We start from the raw sequence: 24714 nt of genomic DNA, 5'->3' as shown, positions 1-24714 counted from the left end.
ATAATAAATAAATGAAGTAGAAGCGTTTTTTTTTCTCAGAATTGTATTTATTTGTTTTGTGTGAAAACAGTTTTATGAAAATAATCATTATTTCACTGTGACTATATTTTGTTGTGTATTTTCTATTAAATGTTTAAAATATATATTTTTTTTAATAAAAGTTATTGTGAAAGGACACCGGAAGTAATTTACTTTCGTTTTCACCTGGAGGACTTTGAGAGTAACGAAGTAACGAGCGGCGCCCCGAGAGTAAGTAAAGTAATCCTCCTGCACGAGCCCGTCAGAGGTCAAAGGTCGCGTCCGGTTTCCTCGGCGAGGTGAAGTTTTACCGGAAGTTTGTTTCTTTTCGTTTGGAAGGAAAAAAAAAAAGTGCGTTTGTTTTTTTCCCCTCAAAGTTTGAATTTACGCAGTTTTTGTTTGTAGCGAAGCGTCACTTTGACGGATTAACGCGCAAAAAGTGGAGGAAATGTTGTTTAACGCTTCTGTTTCCGTCGTGATTCAGGTGCGTCGGTGACGCGATCCGCCGGGAGGCACCGCGACCAGAATCAAACGCACCCAGAGGCCAAACAGACACGTAAGGTTCAAATTCTGCTTCTTATCGATCAATCTGTGTTTCTGAAACACATTTCTGTTCAATAATACGTTAAAAAAACACGTTTTCATGTCATCTCGCGTTGCTTTTATAGAGATAATTAACTTTTATTGTTGTTTTCAATGATTATTTATTGACACGTTGAGGTTTTAAATATAATGTTCACTGAAAATATAATGTAATAAAATCTTCTGGAAACACTCGAGTCAGATTAAAGAGTTTAAATAGAACAGTCACTGTAATAACAGTCCAACTTGGTGGTTTTATTTTGACAGTCACCGTAATAACAATTCAATTTGGTGGTTTTATTTTGACAGTCACCGTAATAACAGTCCAACTTGGTGGTTTTATTTTGACAGTCACCGTAATAACAGTCCAACTTGGTGGTTTTATTTTGACAGTCACCGTAATAACAATACAACTTGGTGGTTTTATTTTGACAGTCACCGTTAATAACAATCCAACTTGGTGGTTTTATTTTGACAGTCACTGTGATAACAGTCCAACTTGGTGGTTTTATTTTGACAGTCACCGTTAATAACAATCCAACTTGGTGGTTTTATTTTGACAGTCACCGTTAATAACAATCCAACTTGGTGGTTTTATTTTGACAGTCACCGTTAATAACAATCCAACTTGGTGGTTTTATTTTGACAGTCACCGTAATAACAGTCCAACTTGGTGGGTTTTTTTTGACAGTCACTGTAATAACAAGCCAACTTGGTTTTATTTTGACAGTCACCATAATAACAATCCAACTTGGTGGTTTTATTTTGACAGTCACCATAATAACAATCCAACTTGGTGGTTTTATTTTGACAGTCACCGTAATAACAATCCAACGTGCAGATTAAAATCAGATAAATGACTTGAGGACATGAAAAACAAAGAAGATTGAAACAATAAAAGCATAAATGAACTTAGTGGTAAAATACTGAGATGAAAAAACAACGAAAAGAAAATAATGTTGATGATAAAATTCTCTTTGTACAATTATACTGCAAAATAAAAGCAGTTAAAAAAACCTAAAATAAAGTTGCCATGAAGCTGCAGTACTTGGTTTCCACCAGCAGGTGTCAGTGAAATACAACTCAAGTTTCTGCTGTTAAGCTTTAAGTTTTTCTTTTACATTTAAACTCTGTAAACAGAAGCTGAAGTCTCATTAATGTAATAAATGTTTTGAATCACAGGTTGTAAGAATAAAAGCGACTAACAATTAGATAAATTAGATAATCATTAGATTCAAGGTCTTTATTATTATAAAGGTTACAGTTTAAATCGAACTTTACCAATAGTACAATAATAATAATGATACATTGAGCTCCAGTTTTAATTTAGTTTGTCTTTGGATATTCTTTTAAGGTTATTATTCCTACTTATAATGTAATATTAATAATAATAATACCAATAATAATGATAGAATAGAATAGAGCTTTATTCCTCCCCGGGGGGAAACACAAACTTACAACGGCTCAAGGTAAAAAGGTGCAGAAATGATCAAATTAAAGAATTAAAATTTGTAAACATAGTAACAAAATAAAAAAAATGACAGATAATGACAATGATCAATATCAGGATGCGATTGGTTGAAGCAGCAGCGTGACGACACTAGTTTTACACTGCAGAACTGAATGTGAAGGCCTCAGGCAGGTTTCTTTACCCGGCAACAGGTGATGCTGAATTGTGATTGGTTGAAAGTGGTTTTTTAGCGTCGGCTTGAAAACCAGTCGTTTGTTCCAGCTTTTTTTGCTAAAAACAGCCGGTTCTTGGTTCGGTCAGTCGGTGGAGTCGTCCTCCAGTTGTCTGTCCGGTTGTCCTCCAGTTGTCTGTCCTCCGGTCCAGATCTGCTCGTCTCCCCTGACGAGACCCCGGTGGTGCTGAAGGTGCTAACCCTTGTCTTTGTGTGTTGGCGTCAGATGGACTTCCCGGTGGAGGCGACGGTCCACCTGGACGTCTTCGGGAGTGAGCGGCGGGCGCAGGACGTCCTCGTCTCCCACGGCTTCCGGCTGACGGACCTTGGTGGACGGCGTCTTCGTGTCCGCGGTTCTTTCTCGCAGCTCAGAGCTGTGAAGCCTCAGCTGGAGCTGCTCCTCCGGAACCAACCGGGTTCGTCTGGAACCGGTCCCGGTTGCCACGGCGACGCGGGAAGCGGCAGCAGGGGGCGGAGAGTTCCTGCGTCCGGCTCGTCCCGGAGGAGTCCCACCAAGCCGGGACAGGAGACGATCGTCATGGATGCCGACGTGTTCCAGTACGCCAACCGACTCAGGAAGAAAGAGCTGGAGGACGTCCTGACCGTCCACACCGTCTCCCTGACGGTGCAGGACAGCGGTGACGGTTCCACCGTCACCGTCAGGGGACGGAACTCCGGTGCCGCCGCTCACGAGCTGCAAAGTCTTTTCGATCGCCTGAGGACGTCTCTGCAGACGCAGGAAGTCCCCCGGACGGCCCTGGACCGGGACGGACACGCTCTCCTCCAGAGGATTCAACAGCGTGGGGACGTCTACGACTCGGTGCTCGTGCGCGAGACGAGGGACGTCCTCCGCCTGGTCGGGCCGCCCGAAGAGGGCGTCCGGCTGCGGCGGCAGCTGACGGGGAAGTCGGCGGGAAGGGGGCGGGGCTTCAACCGAGACTCCAGGCTCAGGAGCAGCTGGTTGCCCGCAAGCCTCCGCAAGGACAGGGGACAAAGAGCCAGCGAGGACGACGCCCCGCCTCCGGGGGGCGCTGCGGGACACTCTCCACCCCGGAACCTGGATGACAGAACCGAGCCGGAGCGTGACGCCGGGGGGCCTTGGCGTTGGTTCAAGGGGCGGAGCCACGTCCACAACAGTCAGAAGAAAAAGATAGAGCGGCCGAAGGACGTCTCACCGGACAGACGAGACACGGCGCAGAATCCCACGTCCCCGACGTCCGTCCATAAAGTGCTGGGCTGGTTTAGTAAAAAGAAACGCAAGTGAACGCAATTTTTTTCTTCATGCCAACAAAAGGAGGAATAACTTGGGATGCACTGATACGAACAAATACTTCCCTTTAGCTACTCGCCGATACCGATACCAAACAAATACTAGCCTTTAGCTACTCGCCGATACCAATACCAAACAAATACTAGCCTTTAGCTACTCGCCGATACCGATACCAAATAAATACGACCCTTTAGCTACTCGCCGATACCGATACCAAACAAATACGACCCTTTAGCTACTCGCCGATACCGATACCAAACAAATACTAGCCTTTAGCTACTCGCCGATACCGATACCAAATAAATACGACCCTTTAGCTACTCGCCGATACCGATACCAAACAAATACGACCCTTTAGCTACTCGCCGATACCGATACCAAACAAATACTAGCCTTTAGCTACTCGCCGATACCGATACCAAACAAATACTAGCCTTTAGCTACTCGCCAATACCGATACCAAACAAATACTAGCCTTTAGCTACTCGCCGATACCGATACCAAACAAATACTAGCCTTTAGCTACTCGCCAATACCGATACCAAACAAATACTAGCCTTTAGCGACTCGCCGATACCAAACAAATACTAGCCTTTAGCGACTCGCCGATACCGATACCAAACAAATACTAGCCTTTAGATACTCGCCGATACCAAACAAATACTAGCCTTTAGCGTCTCGCCGATACCGATACCAAACAAATACTAGCCTTTAGATACTTGCCGATACCAAACAAATACTAGCCTTTAGTGACTCACCGATACCGATACCAAACAAATACTAGCCTTTAGTGACTCGCCGATACCGATACCAAACAAATACTAGCCTTTAGCGACTCGCCGATACCGATACCAAACAAATACTAGCCTTTAGATACTCGCCGATACCAAACAAATACTAGCCTTTAGTGACTCGCGATACTGGTTTTTATTTGCCCTGGTTGGTTTTTATTTGCCCTGGTTCTACCGACCCGGCTCTGTCCTTAACGTCATTCTACTGTTGTCCAGCAGGGGGCAGCGTTCCTCCTGTTCTCCTGTTCTTTTTGTCGTTTGTGTCGTTTGAGTGCAGATCAATGAGAAAATGTGAAAGTTTTAATCTTCAGTTTGATGTTTTGATGTTGGTACAATTAATATAATCAACAAGCCCACCTAGTGGTGGAAACTGGAACTGCAGTGCTAAACCATGCTAACTGACTGATTTACTGAGAAACATCAGAATCGTGTTTCCATGGCGACTCTGCGATCATCTCATCCAGCTAATTATTTTAACTTCATGCGAAGAGCCGAAGCAAGACGACAACCCGTCGTTTTACTGGGTCTGAAGGCTGCGTGACTTTACTGAATGTTTATTTAACATGTATTTATTGTTTGATTCCCACCTGAACGGTAGAAACCAAAGGGAGACTCTGACAGGAAGTGAGAGCGGCGGCGCCGGCGGCGCCGGCAGTTGAGGAAGTAAAGGTGAAGGATGAGGATGTGACATGGTGACTGTGGTCGCTCGGCAACCAGCGCCATGTGTGGACGCCACGTTTTCACACTGCGACGATGCTTAAAGGAGACGAACGGACGAGTCTTTACTGGAAGGCCTCGCTGGTTTCAAACCAAAACCCCCCAGGAGAATTAACCGACGTTCTACTGACTAATAACCAAAGCGACCAGCAGTTGCGCCGTGGGGTTTCCCCCCCGCTCTGGGTGAAAACATGAAAACTGACGAAAGAAGACATGAAGTTGCTCACTACTTTTTCAAAATGAGGTGAAACTGAGGCGTTGGTCTGAATCCTACTGGGCTTTGAAGTCAAAGTTCAAAGGGACGTTTCAGTTGAGTGGGAAGTGAAGCGCCCGGCTTTGTTTTTAATTTGTGTTTCCAGACCTTTCTTATTTATCCGTGTACAAGTGTGTGTAAAAATACTACTACTAATAAAATACATATGTATATGTATACACATTCTGTGTACATTTCTGTATTTTTACCAACTTCAAAGCAAACAAAGCCCACAGCCCCCCCCCCCCCACCCTATCCTAACCCAGCGTCAACCGTTGTTCTGCACATGCTCAGTAGAGACGATCGGAACAAAGCTTCCTCTGTGGCGTCCTGAACTTGGTACTTTTATTTTGACAGTCACCGTAATAACGACACAAGAACTACATTGATTTCAGAACGTTGGTGTTGAAACAGGGTTTTACACCAAATCTGATTTACGGCCAATTGATGCAACCAAAGGAATTTCAAACTTCTCCTTTCCGTTCTTCAGTCTGAGGCGCCGCCATACGCTACGCCCTGCCCTATGCATAGCGCAGGGCGTAGCGTATGGCGGCGCCTCAGACGATGGCGGCGGCAGGAAGAGAGTCAGAGCAGGAAGCAGAAGTGCAGCGAGCTTTTAAAGATAGCGTCGGTGTTTCGACGAGCTGCGTGAGGCTGAGTGACAGGATGGCGTGCTGCAGCCTGTACACCACAACGCCACGCCTACCACACACACACACACACACACGGTCTCCACTGCCGGGTCGACCGTACTTCTCTTTCTTCTTCCCCTCCTTCCTCTCGCTTCCCCTCCAGAGTCCCAGCGAGTCGCCGGCCTCAGCAGACGGATGGCGGAGCTGGAGGGTCTGGAGTTCGGCAAGTCAGACTTCGTCCTCCTGGACGAGGTGACGATGGAGCAGTTCATGGAGAACCTGAAGCTGAGGTGAGGTGGGGGGGTGGAGGAGGGGGGGTGTGGTGGCGCCAGAGACATCAATGAAACATGGACGTGTCCTCGACTCCCTGTTCAGCTGGCCCGGGAGGACGAGGTTCTTGAGCTTCGGCTTCAAGGGAGCTTCTGACCGTCGCTCTTTGAACTTCTGACCGTTGCTCTTTGAACCTCTGACCGTCGCTCTTTGAACCTCTGACTCGTGAAGTCACGATGGAGGTTCCCGATTGGGGGCGGTGCCTTTAACGTGACCAGGTCTCTCACTGGGCACCTTCAGGACCAGATGTTTGTAGCTCCGCCTCCACAGGTTTGGCGGTCTGCCGGTCTGTGGTGGTCTACGATGGTCTGCTGCTGAGACCTTTTTCCACAGGTTCTGTCTCGTTTCCTTTCACTCAAAGATGAGACGATCTGTCCCGGAGGGACAGCGTCTCTGTCCCGGTGGTGGAGGGAAGGTGTCTTTGTCCCGGTGGTGGAGGGACGGCGTCTCTGTCCCGGTGGTGGAGGTACGGTGTCTTTGTCCCGGTGGTGGAGGGAAGGTGTCTCTGTCCCGGTGGTGGAGGGACGGCGTCTCTGTCCCGGTGGTGGAGGTTCCTGGTCCTGATCTCTGGTTTCCCTCATTCAACCAACGTCAACATGAAGGCCTGAAGGACGTTTCTATTTAAAGACGTCGACTCGGAAAACTTCGGTTCCTGAAAGTGAAGAAAGTTTCACTTTTAAACTAAACTAAACTTTTCAGTTTCACTGTCACAAGAGACAAACTGACAAATGCAGAACTAACCCTAACCCTAACCGTAACCCTAACCCAGAAGTCCAGAAGAATCTATTTTTAATTCTATGAACTCGTGTGGTGTGAGTCACACCCCCACTCCTCTCACCCCCATCTCTCTCACCCCCCTGCCCCTCTCACCCCCCACCCCCCCTCCACAAACCCACAGAAGTTTACACAAGGCGGTGGCACCCTGTGAACCATTTCCTGTTCTCTCTGTGTCACTTCCTGTTGGCTCTATATGACATTGGTCATCTTTAGAAACATTTGTCTCCACGTCAGAGAGTCAGAGTATGAGAGTGTCAGAGTGTCAGAGTGTCAGAGTGTCAGAGTGTCAGAGTGTCAGAGAGTCAGAGAGTCAGAGAGTCAGTTTTCACAGAGTGTGATGCAGAACGACGTGTCTCCAGGTTCGAGAAGGGGCGGATCTACACCTACATCGGGGAGGTGGTGGTGTCCGTCAACCCGTACAGACAGATGGACATTTATGGCAAAGAGACGGTGGAGGCGTACCGCGGCCGGGAGCTGTACGAGAACCCTCCGCACCTGTACGCCGTGTCTGACGCCGCCTATAAAGCCATGAAGAGACGAGCCAAGGACACCTGCATCGTCATCTCAGGTGGGATTCACCACGGCACGGACCCAGGGGAGGGGTTACCTGGTCCATCCTTCCTTCATCCCTCTTTCATCCTTCTTTCATCCTTCTTTCATCTTTCCATCCAGCTCTGATTCTTCTGTCTTCCAGGTGAAAGTGGTGCAGGAAAGACAGAAGCCAGTAAATACATCATGCAGTACATTGCGGCGATCACCAACGAGAGCCAGCGGGTGGAGGTGGAGAGGTGAAGCCTTCACATGTACCAGTGGTGTGGAGTTCAATGAAACCATTGATGGAGGCACTTCATGAATATTCCTGTGGTTTGGTGTTTGGTGTTACCATGAATCATCCTCTCATGTGGTTCCCCTCCCCCCTCTTTTCCTATATGTCTCCATCACTGGTCTCCACCCCTGGTCTCCACCCCTGGTCTCCACCACTGTTCTCCACCACTGGTCTCCATCACTGGTCTCCATCACTGGTCTCCATCATTGGTCTCCATCACTGGTCTCCATCACTGGTCTCCACCCCTGGTCTCCACCCCTGGTCTCCATCACTGGTCTCCATCACTGGTCTCCATCATTGGTCTCCACCACTGGTCTCCACCACTGGTCTCCACCACTGGCCTCCACCCCTGGTCTCCACCACTGGTCTCCACCCCTGGTCTCAACCCCTGGTCTCCACCACTGGCCTCCATCACTGGTCTCCACCCCTGGTCTCCACCACTGGTCTCCACCACTGGTCTCCATCACTGGCCTCCATCATGTGATGAATCAGCGTGAAGAACGTGTTGCTCAAGTCCAACTGCGTCCTCGAGGCGTTCGGGAACGCCAAGACGAATCGTAACGACAACTCCAGCCGCTTCGGGAAGTACATGGACATCAACTTTAACTTCAACGGCGACCCCACCGGGGGCCACATCAACAACTACCTGCTGGAGAAGGTGGGGGTCGGGGTGGGGTTACACCCCCCCACAAGTTCTGCTCACTTCCTTTTCTAATTCCGTCATTCTTAGAGAAGGGTTCGGGTTCGGGTCTTCAGACAGCAAAGATCAAACCACATGTGTTCCAGACTCACCGGCCCTTTAGAAGTTATTTCTATTGTCGCTATATCCGACGTCACTTTGTCTTTCTGGTTATAGACTCAAATTGAAACTATTTGAAACGTCTGTATGAGTCACCTGAACAACCAGGACTGGTTGTAAACTTTGCTTCGTGCTGCAGCTCTGCTGAGAATCCTGCAGATGGAAATCATGACAAGACTAAATTAGACATATTGTCCATCTCTCTATAACCTTCCTGTTTGAGACCCAGAAAATCCTTTTCTGGACAAACATGATTTTTGATTAGAAAGGGGATCAAGGTTTTAAAGAGCATTGCCATCGCTTCGCCTCTCAGTTGCAGTTCTGAGCTTCAATTCCAGAAACAAACACCCACAAATCACTTGGTCTGTTTAACGCCTTGTGTTTTGCTGCTCCAGTCCAGGGTGGTGCAGCAGCAGGACGGAGAGAGGAACTTCCACTCGTTCTACCAGGTGAACACTTGATTCCTGCCAGTGAGGCGGCTGGAGCCGAGATCAGCATTGTGACCCGCTGTGTCATTGTGGTTCGTTGGCAGTTCCTCCGCGGGGGCTCCGACCACATGCTGGAGTCGTGTCACCTGCAGAACGACCCTGCAGCGTACCAGTACACCAGAGAGGGCGCCGGCGCCGCCGTGAGTTCATCACATTACATGTTTCTTCGGTGTGGCCAAAGTGTCCTTAAGAGACCTACCCCCTAACCCTAACCCCTAACCCTAACCCCTAACCCTAACCCCTATACCCTAACCCTACCCCTACCCCTAACCCCTACCCCTAACCCCTACCCCTAACCCCTATATCCTAACCCTACCCCTAACCCCTATACCCTAACCCCTAACCACTAACCCTAACCCTACCCCTAGCCCCTATGCCCTAACCCTAACCCAACCCCTAACCCCAACCCTAGCCCTAACCCTAACCCAACCCCTAACCCCTATCCCTAACCCCTAAACCTAACCCATAGCCAAGTCCACAAGGACAAAGTGTGTGGGAAATCATTGAGACAGATTGCTAACCATAACCCTATAACCCATACATCTACCCCATAACCCTGAACCCTGAACCCTGAACCCTCACCCTGAACCCTGAAACCTCACCCTGAACCCTGAACCCTGAACCCTGAACCCTCTCCCGTCCTCCAGTCGTCCAACAACGATCGCTCTGCTCATAAAGCCGTGCTGAAGGCGCTGGAAGTCATCGGCTTCTCAGAGGACGAGATCACTTCCATTTACCAGATCCTGGCTGCCATTCTCCTTCTGGTGAGTTGGAGCATCCATCCATCCATCCATCCATCCATCCATCCATCCATCCATCCATCCATCCATCCATCCATCCATCCATCCATCCATCCATCCATCCATCCATAAATCCATCCATCCCGGCCGTGTCTCCAGGGTAACGTCCAGTTTGAGAGTGACGGCGAGAGCGTTCAGGTGCGGAGCGTCGAGGAGGTGAGGAACATCGCCGAGCTGACGCACGCGGACCTGGACAGTGTGTGTAAGACCCTGCTGTTCCGCACCGTGGCCACCGGGGGCGGCGAGGTCATCGAGAAGGGACACACGGAGCAGGACGCCTGCTTCGGACGGGACGCCTTCGCCAAGGTGCCGTTTCCTCCGTCAGTAGATTCGTATACCGGTTCCACAGCTTCACCGCTGATTGGCGGTTCCTCCAGAAAGACCCCGTCACGTCTCCTGAGCTGCGACGCGCTTCCTCTATCTCACTTTCACGGTTCTGTCTTCGGTTCAACGTCCGTCCCTCCACAGGCGCTCTATGAAAGACTCTTCGGCTGGATCGTGAGCCGGATCAACGGCATCATCGAGGTGAAGAACTACGACCCGGTGCTGCACGGGAAGAACACCGTCATCGGCGTACTGGACATCTACGGCTTCGAGATCTTTGACAACAACAGGTTTGTGACCGGGCCGGCGTGTTTTCCCGCTGGTGGCGGTGGCGGCGGCGGTGGCGGTGGCGGGCGGTGGTGGTGGCGGTGGCGGGCGGTGGTTGGCGGCGCTCAGGTGTGTGTTCCTCTGTGTCTCGGACAGCTTCGAGCAGTTCTGCATCAACTACTGCAACGAGAAGCTGCAGCAGCTCTTCATCGAGCTGATCCTCCGGCAGGAGCAGGGAGAGTACCAGAGGGAGGGGGTCACCTGGCAGCACGTGAGACACACACACACACACACACACACACACACACACACACACACACACACACACACACACACACACACACACACACACACACACACACACACACACACACAGGAAGTCACCCGACAGCCTCTCCCTCCCGCTGCAGATCGATTACTTCAACAACCAGATCATCGTGGACCTGGTGGAGCAGCCGCACCGAGGCCTCATCTCCATCCTGGACGAGGCCTGCCTCACCGTGGGGAGGGTCACCGACACCGTGTGCCTGGACCGCATGGACAGCCAGCTGGCTCAGCACCCCCACTACACCTCCCGCAAGGTCAGAGCCCCCCCCCTACACCTCCCGCAAGGTCAGAGCCCCCCCACTGAACCTCCTGCAAGGTCAGAGCTCTGTCACTGCACCTCCCGCAAGGTCCGAGCCCCCCCCCACTGAACCTCCCGCAAGGTCAGAGCACCCCCACTATATCCTCCCGCAAGGTCAGAGCCCCCCCACTGCACCTCCCGCAAGGTCCGAGACCTGCATGGCTGCACAGAAAGAAAAGAGGATGTGAACAGGAAGTCGCTCCTGCTGGAGGGTTAAAGAGCTACATGTCTTCATGTCCCTCTGTCTCTGTCTCCTTGTCCCTCTGTCTCCTCTGCAGCTCTGTCCCACCGACAAGTCCATGGACTTCCAGAAGCACTTCCGGGTCCGCCATTACGCTGGAGACGTCACGTGAGTCTCTCTCATCTTCGATCGTCTTCAATCTTCTTCGACCGTCTTTGACCGTCTTCAATCGTCTTCAGTCGTCTTCGACCGTCTGTCCTCGGAGACGTTCAGCAGTTTATCAGATCAACGTCGTCCAAACTGACTGATTATTGATTTATTGTTTTCAGACCAACAACCGCAGATTTTACTGCTCATAGACTTACTTTGAATGAATTATACTTCATTACAAGTAAAAGTGAAAAAGTGCGAGAAGTAAAATGTATTGGCTAAAAGGATTGTTGTTCTGAGATGTTGTAGTTCTACCACCTTCACCTGGTGACTTCCCCCCCCCCCCCCCGGACCCCCCAGGTACTCGGTGGAGGGATTCTTGGACAAAAACAAAGACTTGCTCTTCCAAGACTTCAAGCGTCTGATGTACAACAGGTGAAGACGCTCAGACGTCCCTCCTCCAGGACAGAAGGTTGTCCAGCCTACTGACCGCCGTCCTCTCCGCAGTACCGACCCCGTCCTGAAGGGGATGTGGCCGGACGGCCAGCTGAGCATCACCGAGGTCACCAAGAGGCCGCTGACCGCCGCCACGCTCTTCAAGAACTCCATCGTGGCGCTGGTGGACAAGCTGGGCTGTAAGGTCGGTGCCCTACCGCTTCAGGTCTCAGCATTGTAAACAGCTGTCCGCACGTTTCCGGGGCCCCGCCCACAATTCACAGGCCCCGCCCACACCAAGGGGGCGGGGTTATAGGCCGATGGGCGGGGCCATGACGTCATCATTTTCAGCCACACGTTCGTTTCTGGATTCTAAACAAAAAGAACAGAAAGAGTCTGAGGTCTAACGTCCGTTCCTCCAGGAGCCGTACTACGTACGGTGCGTCAAACCCAACGAGCTCAAGTCTCCCGTGCTGTTCGACGACGCCCGCTGTGAGCACCAGGTGGCGTACCTGGGCCTGCTGGAGAACGTCATGGTGCGGCGGGCCGGCTTCGCCTACCGGCAGCCGTACGCTCGCTTCCTGCAGCGGTGAGCCGCCGTTATGTTTCCACTTCCTGTTCATTCCGTCGGCCGTGAAGACGTTTAGGACCGCGAGACGCGGGACAGCAAACAGAAGCTCTAACAATAATTTCATTTGGTGGGAATTTGCTTTAAGAGCTACAACGGTAGAGCACAGACTTTCGCCAACGCCACGTTTGTCGCCATGGAAACCAAAGGGTTACCAGGTTATTTTAGCCACCGCACTGCTTCTGTCCTCTGTCTTGGTCGTTTGAATTGCTTCATGTTGTGACTGTGACCCCCCTGACCTTTGACCCCTAACCGCTAACCAAGGTGATGACATCACTGCATCATGTGACTAATCAGGTCTTTGACATCTGACCTCTGAAATCTTTGACCTCTGACCTCTGGAAGCTTTGACCTCTGGAACCTTTGACCTCTGACCTCTGGCAGCTTTGATCTCTGACCTCTGGATGCTTTGACCTTTGGAAGTGTTGACCTCTGACCTCTGGAATGTTTGACCTCTGACCCCTGGAAGCTTTGACTTCTGGCAACTTTAACCTCTGACCTCTGGAATCTTTGACCTCTGACCTCTGGAAGCTTTGACCTTTGAAAGTGTTGACCTCTGACTCCTGGAAGCGTTGACCTCTGGAAGCTTCGACTTCTGGAATCTTTGACCTCTGCCCTCTGGAAGCTTTGATCTTTGGAAGCGTTGACCTCTGACCCCGCCCTTGGTTCCCGCTCAGATACAAGATGACCTGCGAGTACACCTGGCCCAACCACCTGATGGCGTCGGACCGCGAGGCGGTGGAGGCCATCGTCACGCAGCACGGCTTCCAGGACGACGTGGCGTACGGACACACCAAGCTGTTCGTACGGACGCCGCGCTCGCTCTTCACCCTGGAGCAGGAGCGGGCGGCGCTCATCCCCATCCTGGTGCTCTTCCTGCAGAAGGTCCCGCCTCCGCCCGACTCCTCCGCTCCGCCTCTAGACCTCCTTCACGCCGCAGAGCTTCTCCAACATGGCGTCCGGTCTCTGACCTGCAGGTGTGGCGCGGGGCGCTGGCCCGCCGCCGGTGCCGCCGGATGAGGGCCGTCTACGCCATCATGGGCTGCTTCAAGCGCTACAAGGTCAAGGCTCACTTCTGGGAGGTGGAGCAGCGCTTCGGCGCCGTGCGCAACATGGCCGACTACGGGAAGAGCGTGGAGTGGCCGGCGCCGCCGGCGGCGCTGTCCCAGTTCCACCGTGTCACAGTGATGCTGCACCGCAGGTCAGAACACACACACACACACACACACACACACACACACACACACACACACGCACACGGTTTTGTGTTTTCACTTGAGAACGTCGTTAATCGTTCTCTTTGTCGTGACCGCCGACTGAAGCTCCGCCCACTCGGCGCCCTGTGCTGCTCCTCAGGTGGTGGGCGAGGCAGGTGGTGAAGAACATCCCTCCCTCTGACATGCTGCAGGTCCGAGCCAAGGTGGCGGCCATGACGGCACTGGGGGGCGAGAGGAAGGACTGGGGGCTGAGCCGGGCCTGGGAGAGGGACTACCTGGCAAACGTAAGAACCCTCAAGAACCCTTAAGAACCCTCAAGAACCCCCAAGAACCCTGAAGAACCCTTAAGAACCCTTGAGAACCCTTGAGAACCCCCAAGAACCCTCAAGAACCCTTAAGAACCCCCAAGAACTCCCAAGAACCCTCAATAACCCTTAAGAACCCCCAAGAACCCCCAAGAACTCCCAAGAACCCTCAATAACCCTTAAGAACCCTCAAGAACCCCCAAGAACCCTCAGGTTTTAGGACTTATCGTCATCAAGTCTTTCTTCACCTGTTCCGTCAAACTGGAACATTTAAATGTCTTACATTTGTCTCTGTCCTCCGTCTGTCCCTCGTCATGTTGTCTTGATCGCCATGGCGACCAGTGTTGCCAGATTGGTCAATCGTACCTTTTTCCCTTGTTACTTTAGTGTCGCTGAGCTCAGCTGCGTTCCGTACTACCAGATATGACCGTCTTTACGGTTCTACCATGGTTCCTGCAGCGGCTGGTTTTTCTTGAGGTGGGAGGTTTTACAGTGTTTGGCTGGAATAGTGAGTCAAACCTGGCAACCCTGGCGCCGACCAGTGTGGCGTCCAAATTTACCGATGTGAGACTGCTCTACATTGCGGCTCTACATCGCGGCTCTACATCGCTGCTCTACACCGTTGCTCTACACCGCTGCTCTACATCACTGCTCTACATCACTGCTCTACATCGTGGCTCTACCCCGCTGCTCTACATAGCTGCTCTACACCACGGCTCTACATTGCATCTCTACATCGCTGCTCTACATCGCGGCTCTACATCACTGCTCTACACCGCTGCTCTACATCACTGCTCTACACCGCTGCTCTACATCACTGCTCTACATCGTGGCTCTACCCCGCTGCTCTACATAGCTGCTCTACACCACGGCTCTACATCGCGGCTCTACATCGCTGCTCTACATCGCGGCTCTACATCGCTGCCCTACATCGCGGCTCAGTCACTCTTTAACGCGCCACACAATCGCCTCATTTACCCGATAATCTCAGCTTGTTTTCCTGCTGCGGCGACGCCTCCAGGGAACGTGAGCATGACCCCACCCCCCCCCATCCCCCCACCCCCCCACCCCCAACCCCCCGAGCTCCACTTCATGTGATTATGTTTATTTCCACTAAAGAAGAGTGTGAAATGCGGCACGGGGATCGTGACTCGTACGGAATGTGTCTCTGGACATGGAGCTTTGGAGTCTTTGAGTCTTTGATGTTTGACCTTGTTGTTTAACCTCTTTCACTTTGATTTTCTGCTGCAACTGTGTAATTTTGACAGTGTGTCAATGAGTGATGTGCTTCCTGTCCAGGTCCGAGACAGTCCTCAGAGCAGCTCCGGCTTCGTCCGGGCATCCAAGGAGCTGAAGAACCTAGACGAGTTCGTCCTCGTCCTTTTCTCCGGGTTCTGTAGGAAGGTAACCTTTAACCCTTCGTCTCCCACTCTGCTGAACCTGCGTCAGGTGGGAGGAGCCTGTAGGAACTCGGGGTTTCCTCCACCGAACCTGAACCGTGTCCTCTGCTCTCAGGTGAACCGCTTCAACAGGAACACAGAGCGTGCCCTGCTGGTCACCGACAGGTACTTCTACAAGCTGGAGCCCAAGAAGCAGTTCAAGGTCCTGAAGAGGATTCCTCTGGACGCAGTGAGTCTCTGCTTCGTCGGTGCTTCACCCCCGTAAACAACGGTTCCTCCTGCAAGCTGCTGCTGGCGTACGGAGGGTTAGGGTCTTTTTCAAACTCGATACTTTAAACATTTACATTTTGGGTAGAAGTCATGATTTTAATTACAGCAGTAAAGTAAATATAAAACATTGTTATTCACGTCCGCAATAGTTGAACATTAATAAATTGTGAGATAAACATGAATTAAAAGTGAGTTTTAATAAGTGAGGAAGGTCTTTCTCGGTAGAAACGGAGGGACTGCAGAGTGCTGACTCGGCAGTCCTGAGGGGACGGACGGCTCGTCCCACCGTTCGTCCCGCTGGATTAACCAGTGCGTACGTACCGGGGGCCGTAAGAGGCTTAATCCAGAGCGTCCCCTCCGCCCTCGTCCTCCAGCGGACAAACTGTCCCGACATCAGACTCCCAGGTGTCGGACACTGAGGTGATAATCCTCGCCATCGAGGGGCGGCGGCCATCGAGGGGCGGCGGCCGTCAGGACGGCGGGACGTCACCTGACTGACGCCACGTCGGATCAAGAATTAATATTATTATCAGACAAAAGGATGAATTTGCTCAGTGTCTTTCTGGAGATCGTGACTTGATACGATGAGGTTTTAGGTGTAGTGAACATGTTGGGCCACTAGAGGGCGTTGTTCAGAATGAAACCACACACACACACACACACACACACACACACACACACACACACACACACACACACACACACACACACACACACACACACACACACACACACACAGCAGAGAACGATCTGCAAACGTCAACAACAGGAGAACCGAGGTTCCCCTTCACCTCCGCCCGTTTCCTCCTCAGTTCACGGGCCTGAGCGTCACCGCCGGCGTCGACCAGATGGTGGCGCTGCACACCAGCTCCCAGGACGACGTGCTGCTGTGTCTGCAGCGAGGCGAGCTGAGCCCCGGCCGGGACCGGGTGGGCGAGCTGGTGGGCGCCATGGTGGACCACTTCACACGGTCAGTTGTCCTTCAGTCCGTCCGACCCAGAGCGTCTCCACTCCCGTCCATCTCAGTCCAAGTCCAGATGTTTACAGACAAACCAGAACCTGAATCCATCAGAGTGTCGGTGTTTTCTACCGACCGTGTAGGAATTAAGCGTGGCGAGGAATTTCCTCCAGGGGAGGTTTTGGAACGACGTCTCAGAGACGATCGTCAACGACGACTACTGGATCCGACGCTTTTCGAAGACGTTGAGGCTCAGAGTGTCTGGACGTTGGGTTGCAGGTCGACTCTACAGAGGATCTGTTTGCTGTGAAGCCAAAAAACATCTTTTTTTCTCCTCGGCGTCCTCAGAAGACGTTCCGTCACGACGATCCAGGCTTCAGGGCTGCACTACACATGTCAGGCCTGTAGGGGCGCTGTGACGCACCAAACACTCCACAAAGGCAGAGGAAGAAGTGGAGAATCTAGAAATTCCACCCATAGACTTTGATATAACTCTGAGCCTGCCCTACCCCCCCCCACCCCCCCCCCACCCCCCCGAGAGACGACGACAATTATGCTAATTAAACTCTGGTCATTCCTGCGTCCCGCCGTGAATCACGGATCTGGTGCGTGTGTGTGTGTGTGTGTGTGTGTGGAGGGGGGGGGGTCAAACCCTAAATCCTGCTTTCAGCCCCCCAACACTCCCCCAGCTGTCTCAGCAGATGGTCGGACCCTCAACACACACACACACACACACACACACACACACACACACACACACACACACACACACACACACTGGAGCTCCATCGGAATGAAGAGGGCCAGAGCCTCGCTGGGGGGGCGGGGTGGGGGGGGGGGGGGGGGGGGGGGGGGTAGTGCAGAGGGCCAGGAGAGTCCAGGTCTCAGCTGAGTTGAATAAACTCTTTGAAGCTTTTCAGGAATCGTTAGTTTCCAGGATAAACGATCTTCCTCATGAGCAGCTTTGTTTCCGGGGGACGATATTGTGTGACGGACCGGTGGAGACCGAGCGCTGACATGACACTCTGACTGTCTCATCAAGCTGGTCAACGGTAGTTTCTATTGTATATATATCTATATAGATCACATTATAGTATATCTATTATATGGTGGAGCACAGATGTATCGATACAAACCAGCTTCCTCGCTCAAGATTTCTCCACCACTTTCCTCCACCTCCTTCCTCCACCTCCTTCCTCCACCTCCTCCTCCACCTCTCTCCTCCAACTCCCTCCTCCACCTCTCTCCTCCACCTCCTTCCTCAACCTCTCTCCTCCACGTCTCTCCTCCACCTCCCTCCTCCACCTACGTCCTCCACCTCCTTCCTCCACCTCTCATCTCCTTGTCTCCTTCCTCCATTAGCAGATTGGCTTCATGAATATGGAAACATCTGGAACTGTGTTGTATTAATAGCAATCTTCTGGGTCACCCCCCCCTCCCCCCCCTCCCCCCCCCTCCTCCCTCCACCCCCCCTTCCTCCACCCACCACCGCTGCTACATAGAATTCAGGAGAAGAAATGCTTGATTTCATTAATCCCGGGGCAGAAGTGAGAGGTCCCGTGATGTGGCTTCATTTACACACACACACACACACACACACACACACACACACACACACACACACACACACACACACACACACACACACACACACACACACACACACACACACACACACACACAGACAGTGATGACCTCGATGGACGATCAGGTGTGGGAACAACCAGCCTCTCGTAGCTAAATTCACTTATTGAGGTCGTTAAAGGCGTCATCCTGGGCTTTAAATAGACCCCCCCCCCCCCCCCCCCCCCAACACCCCCCCCCCAACACCCCCCCCCCCCCCCTCCCTCTGTGGCTGTCCTCAATGTGTTCGTCTCCTGCAGCCGTCTTTTTGTGTCTCTGGCCTGTTTTCATCGTTTCCTGGTCCATTTCTCTTCCTGTCTCAAAAGTATTTCCATGAAAATCCTCAAAAAGACGAAAGTTCGGTGGTGTGGTTTCTATCCTGGGGGGGTGGGGGGGGGTGGGGGGGGATGGGGGGGGTGGGGGGGTGGGTAGGGGCCTTAAAGACTTACGCCTCTCCTCAGATTCACACACGTCAAATTAAAAGGCAGCGTTTTTACACGACAACGTTCGAAGTGACGACGCCTCCTCGGTGCCTGGTTGCCATGGCAAGCAGCAGGACCCTCCGGGCCACCGGGGGGCCGCTGTGGCCCGTCTGTGTAACGGAACCGCACAGGCACGTCGGGACGAGGACGGTGCGCTTCGTCGAAAACGATTCCGCCGGCGTCGGATTCACTTGTTTACACTCGTTTCACTCCGGAGATCTATTATTGTAGCTCTACGTTCTACTAGATCTCGTTAATTGTTGAAGCTGATCCTCAGATTTTTAAACTCGTCGGTCTGGTTGACGTTTCCCCGTCGTCTCTTCGTGGGAACTTACTTAATGAGGCTGGTGTCAAACTACCGCTTTGTTACCGTTTGCATGTTCCGAAGAGGAAAATCGGCGAGTGGAACATTTCGTTCCGGTGCATCTTTGTGTATCTGGCCGGGTTTGGACGAGGGTAACCATGGCGACAGGTGATGTGCACAGTGTATATTGAGCGTGACCCACTTCCTGCGAGCTGCGGGTCACGCGCTCCGCCGATTTCCCCGTTCAGCCGCAAACTGCAGCCGGACGTCTAATTGCAGCCGGGACTCGTCAGCGAGTCTCGTGCAGAAGACGAGTTTCTCGCCGGTTCTTCATGTCGAGACCAAATGTTCCTTCCAGACCACAGGCCGCCGCTTTCACGCCTCCATCAGGGAGATTCGGGTCAATTTGATTAAAGCGATCCGTCACGTCGTGACGCCGTCGCACACGAGAAGAATTACAAGTATTTAAAGTGTTTGTGTGGCTGGATGGACGGGGGGGGGGGGGAGAGAGAGAGAGAGAGAGGCGGGCGAGTGACACCCACTGTGAATAGGTTGACCTCGCGCAGAAAGACCGTCAACAAAGACGTTTTGATCCATTTCAAAAAATTAAGAGATTAATGTGGTTAAACTGTCACAAGTTGTTTGGATCAAACCACAAACGTGTTCAGGAAGTTTTCATCACGGGGGGGGGGGGGGGGGGGGGGGGGGGGAGGAGAGAGAGAGAGAGAGAGAGAGAGAGAGAGAGAGAGAATGCTCTGACCCTGTTTCTGTCTCCATGGTTAACGCTGCTCCTGCCCTCCATCGCCGTATTAACTAGTTCTGCACATGCTCAGTAGAGACAATCGTATAAACAATATTTCCTCCCAGTCCTTTATTCCTCGTTACTTTTGTTTTGACAGTCTCCGTAATAACAATCCAACTTGGTGGTTTTATTTTGACAGTCACCGTAATAACAATCCAACTTGGTGTTTATATTTTGACAGTCACTGTAATAACAATCCAACTTGGTGGTTTTATTTTGACAGTCACTGTAATAACAATCCAACTTGGTGGTTTTAATTTTGACAGTCACTGTAATAACAATCCACTTGGTGGTTTTATTTTGACAGTCAACACACTGATGTTTCAGGGTGAAACTTCCGTTTCACTGGATCAGTGACCGATATGTTTCTTCTCAGCGTTGACAGTCTGTGTTGTCATGGTAACATGACGAGTTGCCCCCGTCCTGAGAATCCATGAGGAAAAACTTTCATTGAAACTTTACATCTCAAACCGTCATTTCCTGTCATTCTCAGTAGACGTGCTCTCTGACACTGGTACAGCATTAACCCCCCCCCCCCCCCCCCCCGCCCCAGGACACTCAGGACAGGTACTGCATGCGGGGGGGACCACCCGCTGTTCCTGCCTCAGGGTGATTAGAATTCTAATTGATGACTCAGCACCTGGAGAGGCCTCGCCACGCGTTGCCCCCGGGGCAGCGGATGCTGCTGTTGCCCCGGCGATGGTTGCCAGGCAGCTGGCCAAGTGCTAATTAAGATGACGTGGAGTTGGGGGGGGTGGGGGGGTCAGCCAGGGGCTCAACGTGAAGCTGCAGCCATTTCGCTTATTAGCTTAGCATCTCTGACAAGGCTGGGAAACAGGAAGTGACTCCGTTGAACTTCCTGCCAAATTGATCATCAACGTCACGTCCAGCCAGGCTGACGGGCCGCCGCCTCCACTGTTGTAGGTGAACGGCTGAATGTGAACGGCCTGAATGTGATTCACAGTGGACGTCGTTACAGACGACGATGATCTGGGTCAGGAATGAGAAAACACCCCCCCGCCCCCTGCCCCCCCCCCCCCTCCCCCCCCCCGCCCAGATTCTCTCAGCAAGAACCTTCTAAATATAAATGAACACAAGTGTAGAAACATGATCAGAGTCTGAGCAGAACACATGGTCTGTTTCCCTCCGTCCTTTGAGCAGTGGTGTTTTGTAGCGTTTGTAGCATTGTGGCGTTGTAGCATTGTGGCATTGTAGCATTGTGGCGTTGTAGCATTGTGGCGTTGTAGCATTGTGGCATTGTAGCATTGTGGCGTTGTAGCGTTTAGCTTTCTCCGCCATATGCTGGATTTTTACCTTCTTTTAAAGCAGCACAGAAACACTAATAATAATAATAATAATACCTTTTTTAATAATCATGTTTCAGACACTGACATGAAAACAACTATTTTGTGAAAATCTGGTCCATCGTGTTTGTTCATTGGGACGGAGGGATGAGGGATGAGGGATGAGGGATGAGGGATGAGGGATGAGGGATGAGGGATGGAGGGATGAAGGATGAGGGATGAGGGATGGAGATGAAGGGATGAGGGATGAGGGATGGAGGGATGAAGGATGAGGGATGGAGATGAAGGGATGAGGGATGAGGGATGGAGGGATGAAGGGATGAGGGATGAGGGGATGGAGGGATGAGGGATGGGAGGGATGAAGGATGAGGGATGGAGATGAAGGGATGAGGGATGAGGGATGGAGGGATGAGGGATGGAGGGATGAGGGATGAAGGATGAAGGATGAGGGATGAGGGATGGAGGGATGAGGGATGGAGGGATGAAGGATAAGGGATGGAGATGGAGGATGAGGGATGGAGGGATGGAGGGATGGAGGGATGGAGGGATGGAGGGATGAGGATGGAGGGCAGGTGAAGGAGGAAAACCTGGTCCCTCCCATGGTTCCTGGGGGGTCATGGTGGTTTATGGGGGTCCTGCAACTGGGGGGGGGGTCTGAGTCTTTTGAGGCCTATGGCCACTGTGGGGGGGGGGGGGGGGGGGGGGGGGGGGTTGAGGCCCCCCCCCCACTCAATCACTTGGTTTGTCTTTACTCTGTACGTTTCTCTTGGTTTCACCGTCTCTCGTGTTCCTGAACGTTTCTATCAAACTTTCTTTTTCTCAAACTGCAGCAGTTTTTTCACGACAAAGAAACAAACAGGAGCTTCTTCTTGTGGAGACGTGACTTCAACTCGTGTCTCGTCCCTCAAACTTTGACTTGAAGACTCTTTATCACCCCCCGGGGGGAGGGGGAGGGGGGGGGGGGAGGGGTGATTCGTTCTGCTGCCAGTGACAAGAAACCAAACAAAGAACAACTGTAGACAAGACGATGTACAAACGAAGCTTTTTGAAGCTCCGATCACGTGCAGCTGATTGGTCGTCAGCATGTTTATCATGTTTATCATGTTTATCATGTTTATCATGAGTTATTTTCTTTGTGGAAGTTCCCGACTCTCTAAATGCTTGAGGACGGCGAGACGAAGACGGACGAGATCAGCCCCGGACGTATCGCCTCCTTTCATTCTGCATATTTACAGTGAACATGAAAGGAAGATGCTCCCTCGGTGCTTTGATGTGGAGTTTAATACGCGTCTCGTGCAGCAGGGGACATTTCAACGCTGCAGAAAACTGCAGACGCAGCAAATTTGCTAGACGGCAAGGTGTCTCCTCCGTCACCTGCCAAACCAACCGTTACGTAACTGGTGAGTTATGTGATCTGCAAAGATTCATTCACCGCCAAGAGGCTCTTTTAGCTGCTGCCATGTTTTGGGACTGTACGGTTGGTGTACGGGGAATCGGACACCAACACGCCGTTCGGCTCTCGCCAAAGTCGTCAGGCGTCCTCCGAGACACGGAACGTCACATTATCACATTCAAAGGCTGCGAAAAAGTGATCGGCCATTTTCGTTTCCGGGGTTCAAACTGACTCGTCCACTGAATATCGTCCACTGACTGACTTGTCCACTGACAGTCGTCCACTGACAGTCGTCCACTGACTGACTCGTCCACTGACTGACTCGTCCACTGACTGACTTGTCCACTGACAGTCGTCCACTGACTGACTTGTCCACTGACAGTTGTCCACTGACAGTCGTCCACTGACAGTCGTCCACTGACTGACTCGTCCACTGACTGACTTGTCCACTGACAGTCGTCCACTGACTGACTTGTCCACTGACAGTTGTCCACTGACAGTCGTCCACTGACTGACTTGTCCACTGACTGACTCGTCCACTGACTGACTTGTCCACTGACAGTCGTCCACTGACTGACTTGTCCACTGACAGTTGTCCACTGACAGTTGTCCACTGACTGACTCGTCCACTGACAGTTGTCCACTGACAGTTGTCCACTGACAGTCGTCCACTGACTGACTTGTCCACTGACTGACTCGTCCACTGACAGTTGTCCACTGACAGTTGTCCACTGACAGTCGTCCACTGACTGACTTGTCCACTGACTGACTCGTCCACTGACTGACTTGTCCACTGACAGTCGTCCACTGACTGACTTGTCCACTGACAGTTGTCCACTGACAGTCGTCCACTGACTGACTCGTCCACTGACAGTTGTCCACTGACAGTTGTCCACTGACAGTCGTCCACTGACTGACTTGTCCACTGACTGACTCATCCACTGACAGTTGTCCACTGACAGTTGTCCACTGACAGTCGTCCACTAACTGACTTGTCCACTAACTGACTTGTCCACTGACTGATTCGTCCACTGACAGTTGTCCACTGTCAACAGTCGTCCACTGACAGTCGTCCACTGACAGTCGTCCACTGACTGACTCGTCAAGTGTCTTTTGTCTCCCAGGACCAGGAAGGTCCAGCTCCCGGTGACGGTCTGCGTCTCGGCTCTGCAGCTCCACATGCGAGGACGAACGAAGAGCGTGACGGTGGAGAGCCGGCCGGGACAGATCGTCTCCGACTTCAAGAAGAGTCGGGACGGCTTCGTCCTGCTGGTGCCCGCCAACTGACGTCCCTCCGTCCCTCCGTCCAACCAGGACACGTCGCTGAAGACGGCAGAAGCCCGGAGTCCAGCTCAGCCTGGACGGTTTACATAGTATTTGTCTTGAAGGTTTCAAAGTATTCGCTCAGAGTCCTGAGTTCCAGGCGAGGAAAACGTTATTTGATGACTCAGGACTTTCAAAGTATTGCTTTCAAAAATATTGAAAATGCACTTTTTTTTTTTAAAGAATATCAATTTTTACATCATATTAGGAATAAATAATTTAATGTTTTTGTGTTTGCTGGCCGCCTGCAGACAATATTTACATGTTAGAAGTAATGGAAAGGAAAATAAATTATTCAAGGTTTTACTAAAGCGGCTTGTTTGCGTGTTGATGTTGTTATTGTCTCCGTGACGCGTCGTCACGTGAACTTAGAGCCGGACGACGACGACGGCGGCGGCAGGAATCACGTTTGGAGAAAGAATCACGTCTGAAATACAGAATAAGGAGGTCGGTGACGGTTCTGACGGAGTCACAGCAGAACCTGGACTCAAATACAATAGAATAGAGAGACCAGTGGTTCTGCACATGCTCAGTACAGGGCAGTGGTTCTGCACATGCTCAGTACAGAGCAATGGTTCTGCACATGCTCTGTACTCATTTATCAGGATCTCATCTATCAGGACCTCATTTATCAGGACCTCATTTATCAGGACCTCATCTATCAGGACCTCATCTATCAAGATCTCATCTATCAGGACCTCATTTATCAGGATCTCATCTATCAGGACCTCATCTATCAGGATCTCATCTATCAGGAC

The 24714-nt window shown here is 51.5% G+C and overlaps 2 protein-coding genes across 2 annotated transcripts; both read left to right on the top strand.

The window, feature by feature from the left end:
- The first annotated feature begins 207 nt into the window (after positions 1–207).
- On the top strand, positions 208–4102 carry rbm43 (RNA binding motif protein 43). Its single transcript, XM_080516043.1, has 3 exons — positions 208–249; positions 503–574; positions 2509–4102. The coding sequence occupies exon 3, from the start codon at positions 2509–2511 to the stop codon at positions 3544–3546; it is 1038 nt and encodes a 345-aa protein (XP_080372169.1). The 5' UTR covers positions 208–249; positions 503–574; the 3' UTR covers positions 3547–4102.
- Positions 4103–6134: 2032 nt separating this feature from the next.
- Positions 6135–24227, top strand: myo1g (myosin IG). The gene is made up of 22 exons (XM_080516009.1): positions 6135–6235; positions 7412–7620; positions 7747–7840; positions 8371–8536; positions 9073–9126; positions 9210–9305; positions 9813–9929; positions 10065–10271; positions 10434–10579; positions 10713–10827; positions 10967–11137; positions 11460–11530; positions 11873–11947; positions 12020–12152; positions 12370–12536; positions 13253–13460; positions 13553–13776; positions 13932–14076; positions 15397–15501; positions 15613–15726; positions 16580–16737; positions 23758–24227. Exons 1-22 carry the CDS (start codon positions 6141–6143, stop codon positions 23918–23920), a joined length of 3033 nt encoding a protein of 1010 aa, XP_080372135.1. The 5' UTR covers positions 6135–6140; the 3' UTR covers positions 23921–24227.
- The last annotated feature ends 487 nt before the right edge of the window (positions 24228–24714 follow it).

This window comes from Blennius ocellaris, assembly GCF_963422515.1.
Source record: "Blennius ocellaris genome assembly, chromosome: 20".
In the NCBI taxonomy this organism is placed as follows: domain Eukaryota; kingdom Metazoa; phylum Chordata; class Actinopteri; order Blenniiformes; family Blenniidae; genus Blennius; species Blennius ocellaris.
The sequence above is the reverse complement of the archived record's forward strand: the minus strand, read 5'-3'. Positions and strand labels throughout refer to the sequence as shown.